This window comes from Schistocerca americana, chromosome 2 (assembly GCF_021461395.2).
Source record: "Schistocerca americana isolate TAMUIC-IGC-003095 chromosome 2, iqSchAmer2.1, whole genome shotgun sequence".
Taxonomy (NCBI): Eukaryota; Metazoa; Arthropoda; class Insecta; order Orthoptera; family Acrididae; genus Schistocerca; species Schistocerca americana.
In genome coordinates, this window is record NC_060120.1 from 256752569 (window position 1) to 256766900 (window position 14332).

The 14332-nt window shown below is 43.1% G+C and overlaps 1 protein-coding gene across 1 annotated transcript in view; it reads left to right on the top strand.

Annotated features, from left to right (window-relative positions):
* Nucleotides 1–14332, top strand: part of LOC124595722 (ryanodine receptor) — a 690379-nt gene that overhangs the window by 157684 nt on the left and 518363 nt on the right. The window contains exon 2 of the mRNA XM_047134588.1: nt 1659–1763. Within this exon, the coding sequence (XP_046990544.1) occupies nt 1659–1763 (105 nt within the window). The remainder of the gene's footprint in view (nt 1–1658; nt 1764–14332) is intronic.

Sequence of the window (14332 nt, forward strand, 5' to 3'; positions counted from 1 at the left end):
AATACCCTATACAACAATGCCGTTCTCCCTGTCATAATATCTGTACTGCGTTTCACAATCTCCAGGCCTGAGTAACGCTTTTGAAACCACTGTGCAACGAAACCGCATCACTATCAAGGAAGGTACTGTTGTTTAGCAGACTCAGAGTCACTCATTACATTGCTACATTAGTGAAGGAGTTTTGATACGGGCCGCCAGCCTCGTTTGGACACGCAAGACGGGTATAAAAGATCACAACCCTGGGTCTACTGGTTACTGCCCTGTAGCAGCCGAAATGTTCTCAGATTAATTCCGACGACTAATCACTTGGCTGGGAACATTTAACGCTAACAATCACCGTATATCTTTCAACTGGCTCCTCAAAATATCCTCAGCAGTCTCGGAAAAGAACAAAAAGTCTTGGCATAAAGACTTAACTGGCATGAAAGTTACGCACAAAAAAAGCACTCCAGTTTTCGCTGAAGCATTACAATTTATCTCCGCTTTAAAAAATCTCGCCAAATCCTTCCCTTCGACCCACATCTGTTCCAGCTAACTATTAGCTCCCTGACCGGACGAAAACTGGCACTACACAACAACCCCAGCTGGGACTACGTCACTGTACAGTCTACCGCGAAACTCACAACTGCCGTTCCGCTAATAGTAAACCGAAACACTTGTCGCCGGCTGCTAGAAAGTCGGAACTACCGATGCTCCTCGACAATCAAGTCCTGTTGGAAAAGCCCCCTACCCTCCTCGATGATTCGCGACTGACACTGTGACTTCTCGAGTTCGGGGAACTCTCGAAAATGTCGAACATTTGAGTCTGTTCAACCGATTAGCGTTTGCATCCTACATCTATACGTTGCAAGCTACATTCCGATGTGTGGCATATGTACTACTGTTACTGCTATCTGATCCCCCCATCCCTGTTCTATTCGCGAATGGCGCATAGGAAGAATGACCTCCGGTAACTTTCTGTAAATGCTGTAATTTCTCTGATTTTCTATCTGAGCTCATTTCGCGAGACTTTTGTGGAAGGAAATAATAGGCTACAGATTGACTCTCTTGTTTCTCACATAGACCTTCCTACTTCTAACGACAACCGTCTACTCGGTGCTGACGCCTAGAAGAACCGTTCGAGACGTAATTTTTACACATAGCTAGCTGGAAAGTTCCCATAAATACTCGTCTGAATACATTTTAATACTGGTTTGCTCGAGGGCTAGCCCAGAAACTCCAGCAAAGCTTTCCCCTTGTTGATGAAGTTTTCACAATGAAGATACAGCGATTCCTTATAATTGAAACTGCAGAATTTATATCAGTCCTTGAACCCAAGACCTTTCATTTTATTTGATAAGAGTTCATTGATAGCTTTTCAGCGTGCCACAGTATGCTCGGTTTTAGGAAAAATTCACTTAATCATCTTAAAGCTGTCCATCCGCCATGAACGCCAATGGATGCTTTGTCTCGGCCCAGTGATTACGGCGGTCAACCCCTCCCCAATATACACACATGCCACTTAAGGTAGCTAAACTACTCTCCCGATCGTACAGTCGCTCTTCCGACAGCCCGTCCCTACCAATTTGTAAAAGTTAGTCACTCGCCCCAAAGCCTCTAAAGAACCCCCATGTTTCACGCTTGCTGACAGCTAATGCGATTTGTGTGCGTGTTTGCAGGAAGACATGGTGTGCCTGTCATGCACGGCCACCGGTGAGAGGGTGTGTCTGGCTGCCGAGGGCTTCGGCAACCGGCACTGTTACCTGGAGACCATCGCAGACAAGGTGAGTACAATACCTCTACTCTGCTGCGTCAGGGCCGGCGATTACTTGCCAGTCCCCTAATAAGCTCACATAATGTACAGAAGGAAATTTACCCATACATAATCACCGTCACGAGAGTGCGAACGGCACACTGGAAAGGGAATATTCGTCTAACAGTCTCCTGACACTCACAGCAATCCCTTCCAAATACGCTAGTATTTTGCATCGCATAACCTTTGCATCCAAAACATTTTAATAGACTATTTGGTACCTACTTCTCATGTCATAGTTATTTTCGATTATGTGGATATGCAAAATAAACAGAATTAGTGAATGCATGATGGTAATATTCTCCTCTTTAGACCATAAATACCACAGCTCAGGCCCAGTGAATTCCATTACAATGTGCGAAAGCCTCAAGATATCTTATGATGACAGTCAAATGCCGCTGATGATCACAAACAGTTGTATGGTGACAGTAATATAATGGTTATCGTTGCTGCAGATTGTTGCACGCAGAGCACCACGATGAAATACGAGAGGTCGAACAGCATCGCAAATAAACAAGTTAAACACACCCATAAGTTGGGATTTTAGTCCGAGAAGCTAATCGTCAACTGAAATATTACAATAGCTGTAAAATTCCACGCAACAGGAGCGTAAATGAATTTTCAAACATATACCAATGTTCAGTGCTACATATTTCATTCCAACGATAAACAAGTTCTTAAATAGAACCATTCCCAATAACTGACCGCCTATTTTTGTTTATGGTGTCACGGAGGAAGTGTCTTACATGAGAATAGCACTATTAGTCACTATAGGCTACATTCAGCTGCAGCATAACATCCCCGTAATTTTGAAGCACAAAGTAACACCAATATTTGGTAGAAAATATCATGTGATGACGTTTCATCTACCAGTATTTTATGATCCAGCCGTTTATTAATGAACAGCACCGCTAATACACGTGTTAAGCAATTCTTTGAGACGAACATTTACATATTTATACCGACGGTTCCAAAGCTGCAATATTACACCCCACAGTTGCATATCAAAGAATGTTGATCTGCATCCACACTCTGCAAATCACTGTGAAGTGCATGGCTGTGCATACTTCCCACTTCATCATGTAGTTGCTTCACGTTCCATCATTCGCGTATACAGCGCGGAAAGAATGCGTAACAACGCCTCTGCGCACACTGTAATGGGGCCAATCTCGTTCTCTCCAGGGAGGAAGATTTACATGGGGAGCTGTAGCGTATGCCTAGTTTCCACACTTAATACTAGTTCGTGAAACTTGGAAGCAGGCTTTCTCAAGATAAGTTACGTCCGTCTTCGAGAGTCTTCCTGTTCTATTTCTTCAGCATCTCTGTGATATTCTTCCATGGGTCGAACAAACCTGTGACCAGACGTGCTGTCCAGTTCTCTACACGTTCAGTAACCACTGTTAGCCCTATTTGGTACGTATTCTACGCACTTGAGTAAAATTATAGGATGGGAAGCACGAATGTTTTGGTAAGAAATTTCCTTTGTAGACTGATTTCATTTTTCAAAGTCTTCTACCAATGAACCACTTGATTTACCTACGACTACGTCTATGGTATCATTCTACGTCGCATTCTCACAGTGTGTGGCAGCCAGATATTGTACTGGTAGGATACAGCGTGTTTGAGTTTGGTGGAAACTAGTGTGCGTACAGCAGAAAGTTCAACACCAACCGAGGCAGTCACTCATGGCACAACTCAGAGTTACAAAATTGTAGTTTTGACTTATTCGAAAAGTAGAGAATTTACAACATCAAAAATGGAGTCTGCTAATGAACGACTATACGACATTCTGAGCTAACCAAGAAAGCAAAAGTAAGCTTCCACAATTAGAATGCGATTACTCATCAACCAAATGCAGCGCACTTGCGCAACAACAGAATCGCACATTGTCCTAACCGATCGGGGAATACCAACCTGTAACTGCAGATCTGGTCCATTTACTTATCGGAAGCTCCAACGGTTCAGAACAGAGGAAGGAACTGAATGGAGCAATAATACAAAGCAGCTACCGACCAGAGTTTCTGATATTTTAAGACAGTTAGAAGTAGACATGTATTCAACAGTAAGGAAGAATCAACCTGAAACGTAAATTTATGTCTAGAAACGAATATTATGTACTGCCAAAACTATTTAAGGGGCTCCGGACCGCCCTATACTTGCAATGTAAAAATACCGCTTATAAATTACATCTTTCCTCACAAAGTATTTGAGGTAGGAAGTTGAACTTTTTACAGATTATTTATTGGAATATGGGCTACAACTTAACACAGGGATTTTACAAAATTTTAGTTCAGTTATTAAAGATGATTTTTTTTCAATTGTAATGAAAATTCACAACATTTTTTTGCAATTTTTTATTTATATATTCAAAAATATACAGTTTTTTGGAAAAAGGCTGTGTTACATTATGCAGAAGGTACTGTGTAACATGTACTGAAAGTTTGAAACAAATATGTTTGGAAGATCCTTAGAAAACATATAATTAGTATGAGAAAATAAAAGTTTTGGGAATCGAGCGACAAAGATTGGATTAAGTTTTTAGTGTATTCCAGGTCCATAGGATGGATTATCTTCATCCTCTGCAAACTCCTCCTCCAGCTTCCTCTTGTTCCTCCTCCTGTTTACTCTTGCTTGTATTTCTAGACTCTTTACAGCCCTGTCTGCAGCCCGAAGGCGTTCCTTGTCTAAAGCAAGCATCGCTCGTTGTTGTGTTCGTAGATTTTGCTACCATTTTCTTCAGTTGCAGTTACTGCAACACTGTTCCAAAAGGTGGTCATGTATGAACACTTATCACATTTCAGTTGTATTTCACTAGCAAGTCCTACGTGCTTTATTATGGAGAGTTCCAGACCAACTTCACTACAATGAATACATCTTACACAGTTTGAAAAATTCCTTTGAGAACCGACATATCAAATATTTCATTCACATCCGATTCGCCCATAAAACATTCATAGTTTTCACTCATTGAACCAAGCTTCTTCTGTGAAGTATTTTCTTTCCCACTTTGACTGCTATGGGCAGGTGTACTTGAGAGGTTAGGTTCACTCACTTGGTTATCGTCTTTATTGTTTACAGTAATAACACATACCTTTGGCTTTCCAACATTTCTCCTTTTCTTAAAAGCCTTCAGAGGATTTCTAATAACTTTACTTTTACTCATTATTATACTTCAACAAAACAGAGGCTCAAGAAACAGAATTAATTACGAATATTTTCGAGATAACGACATAGTAAATAAACATGAAACAATTGACAATCACACCAGCGATATATATTGTACCATCACAGGTTAGACACAACACATACATTATCTCACATCACTAAAATGTACCTGATGAACACGGACGTTAATAATAACACCATTTGACAGCAGTTTAACAGCGCCACAGTGGGTCACGCCCATGTAGAACACATTTCAAAAAAAATTTAAAAATAGTTGTAGTCTTCGGAATTGAATAAATTATATATCTATTAAAAGGTAATAGTCTGCAGATTCAGAAAACCCAAAAAAGTAAAAATTGAACTTTTCATGATTTTGAGCCTTTCCAGAGCCCCTTAAAACGGCTTAATTGAAGAATATAAAGGCCAAATAACAATTATTGTAATAATAACATAGTTAACAGACTGGTTTGCAGAATTCCACGAACGAGGCTCAAGAAAATCTTTGAAGTATTCCGACGCCCGTTTCATCGCTGAGATGCATTCTGCGCACCAATATCTTGTTAACACTTAACAAAATTGTAGTACCTGGTTACTGAGAAGTCTTATGGCGGTAGTGCAAACAGAAGTGGAGAACACTGCAAGCAACGCAGCTTTTCCGCGTGTCGCAATTGCCACACAGCGCTTGACTTCGTGGTGAGTTATTAAAAAGCCGAAACCTGCAGACAGATTAAAACTGTGTGTGTGCCGGCTAAACCCGCACCGCCTGGCTCACAGCTACGCCAAACTCCACTACCAGGGTTCCCCGCATACGCCGCTGGGCCTGCGCTCCCCGGGAAAAGACTGGCGCCCAGAGCTACTTAGCGGAGTTGTTTTCTGACTACAACTTCCACTCTGCGCTGGGGAGGGCGCTATAATGAAATTTTCTGACCGTCCAGGAGCGCCGTCGACGAATAGTTCGGCAAACATAAATAAAAGTTAACACTGTATACACGGAAAACTTTATGATAAGTCCGTCCACTGTTTTTACAACAGCGAATTTTATTCGCCAGTATAGCTTAATCCTCTGGCCTTCAGTTGGCCAACTGAGGACCGACGTTGTTATGACAATGGACAGAAACATGCATCTGTGAGCTTTGCTGTATACCAATGATATCTTTGCCACGAAGTTGGTACATAACGAGTTTTTATAAAGTTACAACATATAAGCATGGTTACAGTATGTGCACATCTAATAGAACACTCTGGCCTCCAGATTTTTCCGTTGCCGTTTCGGTCTTTTCTTATCTTTCGTAATCCAGCGAAGAACTTATGTGGCCCATCTATCGTGTATTCGTCATCGGAAAACCTCAAAGTATTTGTTTCTTTTCACTGAACTTTAATTCCCTTTCCAAATTTCCCTGCTTTCCTTTACAGCCATTAGAGACTGAATAACGTGGGGGAGGACAGACCACAACCCTGGCTCATTCCCTTTCAACCACTCCTCCCTTTCCTGTGCTTGGCTTCTTCTAACTGCATTCCCCTCTCAGTGCAAGCTGTATATAATCTTTAGAGCCCTGTATTTCATCCCCGATAACTTCACTATTTTAATATGGTATTCCACTCAATACCAAGAAAACCTTTTACTAAATCTGTAAATGTGCGTGTGACTCTCTTTAGTGTCTCTTCTAAGACAAAACATGAAGTCGGCATTGCTTCAAATGTTCCTATACTTCTCCAGAACTCAAACAGATCTTCCCCCTTGTCTATTTCTACCAGTCATTCCATTCCTCGATAGATAGTATTTACTGACCGCGACGGAAGTAAGCTCCCGAGCCGGCTACACACCTGCAGTTACAACTGTACACACCAACCAGCAAGACGCCTAATGTGCGCGCGCACACACACACACACACACACACACACACACACACACACTAGCTAACTATTCAGCTACCTGTCGCTTTATCAGTTCATCGTGGCTTCAGCAGACGAGGCTGTAGCTATATCCGGTTTACTGTTGAAGAAAAGACATGCGTATTTACACTCCAAGTAAGTCCAACATACTGTTTTATTTCTACATGTAGTATCCTCGTAATAACTTTCGATATATAAAAATAGAATGTCTTGGTCATTCAAAAGGCTCAACAGCTGGAAGTACCACACCTTTGCTCCATAATTCAAGCTACCCTCTTCCTGATTTCAAAGACGCCTTCACTTTTTTTCAGTGTATTTCAATAATTAATTCTTAAATATGATGATTTTCAAAACTCCATTTTAGTGAACCCAGACTCAAATCATAAGAGTCGAAGGACATGAATGGGAGGCCGTGTGAATGGGACAGTAGGGCTAGGGATCAACACTGGTGCAGAAAGAACTGTCCTGTGAGGGAGTTTTTAAAACCTCTTGAGAAGAACATCCTACGCAGAAACCTTGTAGATCCACAAAACATACTCCTACCACCTCTACATATGAAGTTATGCCTAATCAAACAGTTTATAAAGGCTTTGCCTAAAGATGGACCATGTTTTAAGTATCACTGCCAAAAGTTTCCATACTTTTAAGAAGCTAAACTAAAAGAAGTCGTCTTTGTCGGACCTGACAGTAGAAAATTGATGTTTGATGTTAAACCTCGAATCCACAGTGAACTTAAATGAGAAAGAAGCATGGGTATCATTCAAGCAAGTCGTTACAAAGTTCTTAGGATATGAAAATCACCCAGAATATGTTTCTACACTCCTGGAAATGGAAAAAAGAACACATTGACACCGGTGTGTCAGACCCACCATACTTGCTCCGGACACTGCGAGAGGGCTGTACAAGCAATGATCACACGCACGGCACAGCGGACACACCAGGAACCGCGGTGTTGGCCGTCGAATGGCGCTAGCTGCGCAGCATTTGTGCACCGCCGCCGTCAGTGTCAGCCAGTTTGCCGTGGCATACGGAGCTCCATCACAGTCTTTAACACTGGTAGCATGCCGCGACAGCGTGGACGTGAACCGCATGTGCAGTTGACGGACTTTGAGCGAGGGCGTATAGTGGGCATGCGGGAGGCCGGGTGGACGTACCGCCGAATTGCTCAACACGTGGGGCGTGAGGTCTCCACAGTACATCGATGTTGTCGCCAGTGGTCGGCGGAAGGTGCACGTGCCCGTCGACCTGGGACCGGACCGCAGCGAAGCACGGATGCACGCCAAGACCGTAGGATCCTACGCAGTGCCGTAGGGGACCGCACCGCCACTTCCCAGCAAATTAGGGACACTGTTGCTCCTGGGGTATCGGCGAGGACCATTCGCAACCGCCTCCATGAAGCTGGGCTACGGTCCCGCACACCGTTAGGCCGTCTTCCGCTCACGCCCCAACATCGTGCAGCCCGCCTCCAGTGGTGTCGCGACAGGCGTGAATGGAGGGACGAATGGAGACGTGTCGTCTTCAGCGATGAGAGTCGCTTCTGCCTTGGTGCCAATGATGGTCGTATGCGTGTTTGGCGCCGTGCAGGTGAGCGCCACAATCAGGACTGCATACGACCGAGGCACACAGGGCCTACACCCGGCATCATGGTGTGGGGAGCGATCTCCTACACTGGCCGTACACCACTGGTGATCGTCGAGGGGACACTGAATAGTGCACGGTACATCCAAACCGTCATCGAACCCATCGTTCTACCATTCCTAGACCGGCAAGGGAACTTGCTGTTCCAACAGGACAATGCACGTCCGCATGTATCCCGTGCCACCCAACGTGCTCTAGAAGGTGTAAGTCAACTACCCTGGCCAGCAAGATCTCCGGATCTGTCCCCCATTGAGCATGTTTGGGACTGGATGAAGCGTCGTCTCACGCGGTCTGCACGTCCAGCACGAACGCTGGTCCAACTGAGGCGCCAGGTGGAAATGGCATGGCAAGCCGTTCCACAGGACTACATCCAGTATCTCTACGATCGTCTCCATGGGAGAATAGCAGCCTGGATTGCTGCGAAAGGTGGATATACACTGTACTAGTGCCGACGTTGTGCATGCTCTGTTGCCTGTGTCTACGTGCCTGTGGTTCTGTCAGTGTGATCATGTGATGTATCTGACCCCAGGAATGTGTCAATAAAGTTTCCCCTTCCTGGGACAATGAATTCACGGTGTTCTTATTTCAATTTCCAGGAGTGTATTTCTTTCAACTCAGTTCAAGTCCAGACAAATAAATGCGTTTGAAGTATCGGTATGCGGTCAGTTGTGGTTTCTTTCTGGGACATTCTAGTGAGTACATCACGAAAATTATGTCATGGTGAGAAATAACATGTGCAGAAATTTCAGAATTACGAAGTACTCGTTTTGGGGATTTCGTTGTAAAACTGTCTATGAGAGTGTGACTACTGGTTGTATGATGGATAGGAGCAAGCTGAGGTAGTGACACATTTAAAGAATAAAGTATCCGCTTAAATTTCACACTGGATGGACTACTGTATAGAAAATTTATGTTAGTCTCATCAGCTATAATCATATGCTTGTGCGTCGATTCAGGACTTGAAACAGCAGTTCTGATCTATTTTCGGAGGTTTGAAGAGGCCATATATCATTCACTTTTGTTAAGGGATTTGATCTATATGACGATAGATTCCATTCGTTTATCTTCGTTATTGTTGTGTGTGTGTGTGGCACAGAAGGTGATAAATCAGAGCGTATGTATTCCCCTACTGCACCCTGTCATCTATTACATCTGTCACGTCTTAGAAAGATGTAGCCGCCTAGATTTATCGAACTTGTGGAAATACCTTGTTTGAGCCAGGCCTCCCACAGAAGTGTTACATGGATGTCTGTGTCTTGAAATATATGACGGAACTCGTTGAGATGAGCTGGCAGAGATTGGACATTTGCAAGTGCAATTTGTATCTTAGTGCGTTCAGGTGCGGAATGTGGGAGGATGCCGCTGATGGACGCTCGCGACTCTGGATCATGGCTAGCAAGGGAACAAGGCAGAAGGAAATCCGCTAAGGTGCGGAACACAGGTTCCAAGACGTGAAAACGGCCCGTCTATTCAGGGAGGAGGAAGGTTTTCTGGTCAGGGCCAGCGGATTTTGCAGCAGTCGTTAAACTGCCGACAGATTACTGGAAAAGAAACTCGCTATACAGAGGTAGAAACGCCTGTTCACAACAGCATTGAACAGTATATGATAATAAATTACTAAATAAAAATGGAAATAAGATAAGTTGCTACAGTAATTGACAAAGTAAATAAGAAACAATAATAAGCAGGATTTAGTAATGAAGCAAAACAAAACATTTAACACATTAACTGCGCTACGGCTAACTGTAATCTTTAGTAAAAATATAAACACATGGACAAGGGGCAACAAGAGATGGCATGATAAAACCAATAAAAATAAGTCTAAATCTAGTGAGTGTGGAAATAGAGGGGACCAGAAAAATGTAGACACTCTTTGAAAGATATTATCTTTGGAAACAAATGACATATCGCATCTTTCCGCGGTGACGTAGTCCATTGTTTTGTCTACAGATCTTAGCGCGTTTGCCAGATGACAGTGCAGCAATGAATGAAGTAAGACTGTCGTTTGAGCAACGTAAGGCCATATTGAAGTGGTTCTGGAAGTACGAAAACACTATGGAGGTACATCGTCAATGATTTAATGTGTAAAGAACTCAGCCAACAACACGTACAGCAATTTATCGTATTCTGGATGAACCTGAAGCCGACGGATGTGCATTAAGTAAAGGTCTGGCCGACCAAAAACATCAACAAGTCGAGCTTCCAGCGCTGCTGTGTTCATTTTACTAGGTCACCTCAAAAATCTGTGAACTAAGGTGTACGTGAAAGCGGGAGAAGCCGATCAAGCGTCCGACGAATTCGGAAGGCTGGAAAGTTTACGTTCCAAGATTTCTGCCTGCTACGAACGAGGACGACCCGGCTCGAAGGATGGAGTACTGCGAGTGGTTTGAAGGCATGCTTCGCAAGGATGAACAGTTTGCAGGGATGGTTATCTGGTCTGACGAGGCGCAATTCAAACTGAGCAGTATTGTAAACCGCCACAACTTTGTGTACTGGCCTCCTGAAAATCCTCAGTTCATGTGGACAAGCATGTAGATCAACAGGGTGTGGGGAGGGGGGGTCAGTCATCACGCGGTTTGACTGGACCATTCTTCCTTGAAGACACCGTAACTGGTGAGGTGTATCTTCATATGCTGCAAACATCGACTTTACCTGCCATTCGTGATGTGTTTGGAAATGAAATATTTTTACCTACAAGATGGTTCTCCACCTCGCTACCACAGAGATGTCAGAGTCCACTTGGAAGAAAATCTACGTGGACGATGGACAGGTTGAAGAGGAGCTGTTGAGTACCCACCACGGTCTCCTGATCTTACACGTCTTGGCATCTACCTACGGAGGTCCTTGAAAAACCGAAGTTTATCAACAGAAGCCAGCTGCATTGAATGAGCTACGAGAAACCATCGTGGCGTCCTATGCGGCTATCAAATCGGCAACACTGACAGCCGTATTTCGGTCAACAGTTCAATGGCATCGACGTTGTTTGGCTGCTAATAGGGGTCACTTTCAACACATAAAATAACCTCACCCCGTGCAAGAATTGTAACGATATATTATTTTGTTTCATTAATATTTACTATCAGCGCGTGTCTATATTTTTCTGGACCCCTCTGTACATTGTTTTCACTACTAATTATGACACACCGAGTGTACAAATTTCGCATTAGCGGTGCCTAAACCGGATCTACCGACTCTAGTTTGAGGTCTGCCTGGACTGGTGCAACGGCCTTTACTGATGCGATTTCGTAGTCAAACAATGGCTATCCTGATCAGAACCCTTGCGCAAAATATATTCTGGAACCTATTTAACCATTTTTTATTCAAATTCATCATCTTGAGAATAACGGATTCGTTTCAGAATTGTTGTTTCATGTCAAATAAATTCAAAAGCGCCATTTAAAATTTTAAATACACAACAACAAATCGATACAAATATTAGTGACGGAGAGTAACAAAAAGTTCGAGTATTTGCCTACAGATGACACCGCCTACCAGACAAATCAACACCAGGCGCCGTTTACAGTTACACAATTTACAAACGTTGGACGTTCTGGATGAGTAAAAAATCGAGAAAGAAATAGAGATCGTTAGAAAAGGGAAGCAGTACGGTTACAGTGTGCTTAAAGCAGAGCGCGGGACGCGAGGAGATGGTGGGGAGGCGTGTTTGGCAGCGAGGCAACACTCGGCCCAACTTCTGCTACTCGCGCGGCGCATTCAGCCGCGCAAAGTTGGACGTGCGGGCAGCGGTTCCCTTGACAAAGAGACTGCGCTAAAAGCACCTCACTGCCGCTCCCTCCCCCGGCCCCTCTCCCACCCACACAACCGCCTGCCGCGCAGCTCGCAGTGAGCGTCCAGGTTTCACAAGCAAAGCGCCGCCACTCGACGTTCCCACAGCGTAGAGAGACAGCGAGTGTCAATGCACAGTCAGCGTCACAAGAGATTTCGGTGCTGCTAGAGAATCTTCCAGTACTGCTACTAATCTTTAACGTTCACTGTCCTTTACCTTGATAGAACTAACCACTCAAGTGATCACTTTAGGAGTAGAACGAAATATAATATATTGTGTATACAAAATAAATTTTATTTTTAATAACTTTACTGACTTCTTGACCACACATTTTATTTTTCAACAACCTTACGCGTTTCGACTTTCCGTCATTTTCAAATGTAGTATGATGTCAGTCATATAAAATCAGTAGATAAAATCGGTTCTCAGTTATTAATTCTTAACTACGTGATCCACTTTATGCTCCGTTGTGGTGTGTTTCTGCAGACTAAGATTCCTCATTATCGCTTCATAATAATTGAATACTGCTAGCCAAAAGAAACAAAAGAAAAATTCGGAGTAGGCGTCAAAATCCATGGAGAAGAAATAAAAACTTTGAGGTTCGCCGATGACATTGTAATTCTGTCAGAGGCAGCAAAGGACTTGGAAGAGCAGTTGAACGGAATGGACAGTGTCTTGAAAGGAGGATATAAGATGAACATCAACAAAAGCAAAACGAGGATAATGGAATGTAGTCGAATTAAGTCGGGTGATGCTGAAGGAATTAGATTAGGAAATGAGTCCAAAAAAAAAAAAAAAATGATTCAAATGGCTCTGAGCACTATGGGACTTAACTTCTGAGGTCATCAGTCCCCTAGAACTTAGAACTATTTAAACCTAACCAACCTAAGGACATCACACACATCCATGCCCGAGGCAGGATTCGAACCTGCGACCGTAGCGGTCGCGCGGTTCCAGACTGTAGCGCCTAGAACCGCTCGGCCATCCCTGCCGGCGAAATGAGACACTTAAAGTAGTAAAAGAGTTTTGCTATTTGGGGAGAAAAATACCTCATGATGGTCGAAGTAGAGAGGATATAAAATGTAGACTGACAATGACAAGGAAAGCGTTTCTGAAGAACAGAAATTTGTTAACATCGAGTATGATTTAAGTGTCAGGAAGTCGTTTCTGAAAGTATTTGTATGGTGTGTAGCCATGTATGGAAGTGAAACATGGACGATATATAAATGTGGTGCTACAGAAGAATGATGAAGATTAGATAGGTAGATCACATAACTAATGAGGTGGTATTGAACAGAATTGTGGAGAAGAGGAGCTTGTGGCACAACTTGACTAGAAGAAGGGATCGGTTGGTAGGACATGTTCTGAGGCATGAAGGGATTACCAATTTAGTATTGGAGGGCAGCGTGGAGGGTAAAATTCGTAGAGGGAGACCATGAAATGGATACACTAAGCAGATTCAGAAGGATGTAGGTTGCAGTAGGTACTGGGAGATGAAGAAGCTTGCACAGGATAGGGTAGCATGGAGAGCTGCATCAAACCAGTCTCAGGACGGAAGACCACAACAAAAACAACAGCGAAAGTTAAACTGACGATTACTTAAATACACTTCGTAGGTATGTGATACAGGAAATTACAACAGCGTGAGATTATTAGACCAACCTATGGTATACGTTATTGTTGCAAACATTTCGCAATTGTTCTTCCTTTCCTTTACGGATTTTTAGCTTCATTTTGTGTTTTTTAAGTAGGAGAAAAGAACGTCGCATAATGGATAAAACTCTATGGTTCGAAAAATACTTCCCAACTAATTAGTCTCAAACAGTTACAGTCAATAATCGTTCCTACGATGGCAGTATCTTTAAAATTTCTGTTGGTATTTTAGGGCGTCGCTGTAAGTAATTTCTGATGCAGTTGTCAAATTCTGTTTATTTAATGCACAGATATTTCTCCCAATCGATACGAAACGACATGAAAAGAAACGAACAAGTGAATTCACTATTGGGAAACGCGATCAAAAGAAAGATTTGTTTGGAACGATTCTGATACAAATTGTA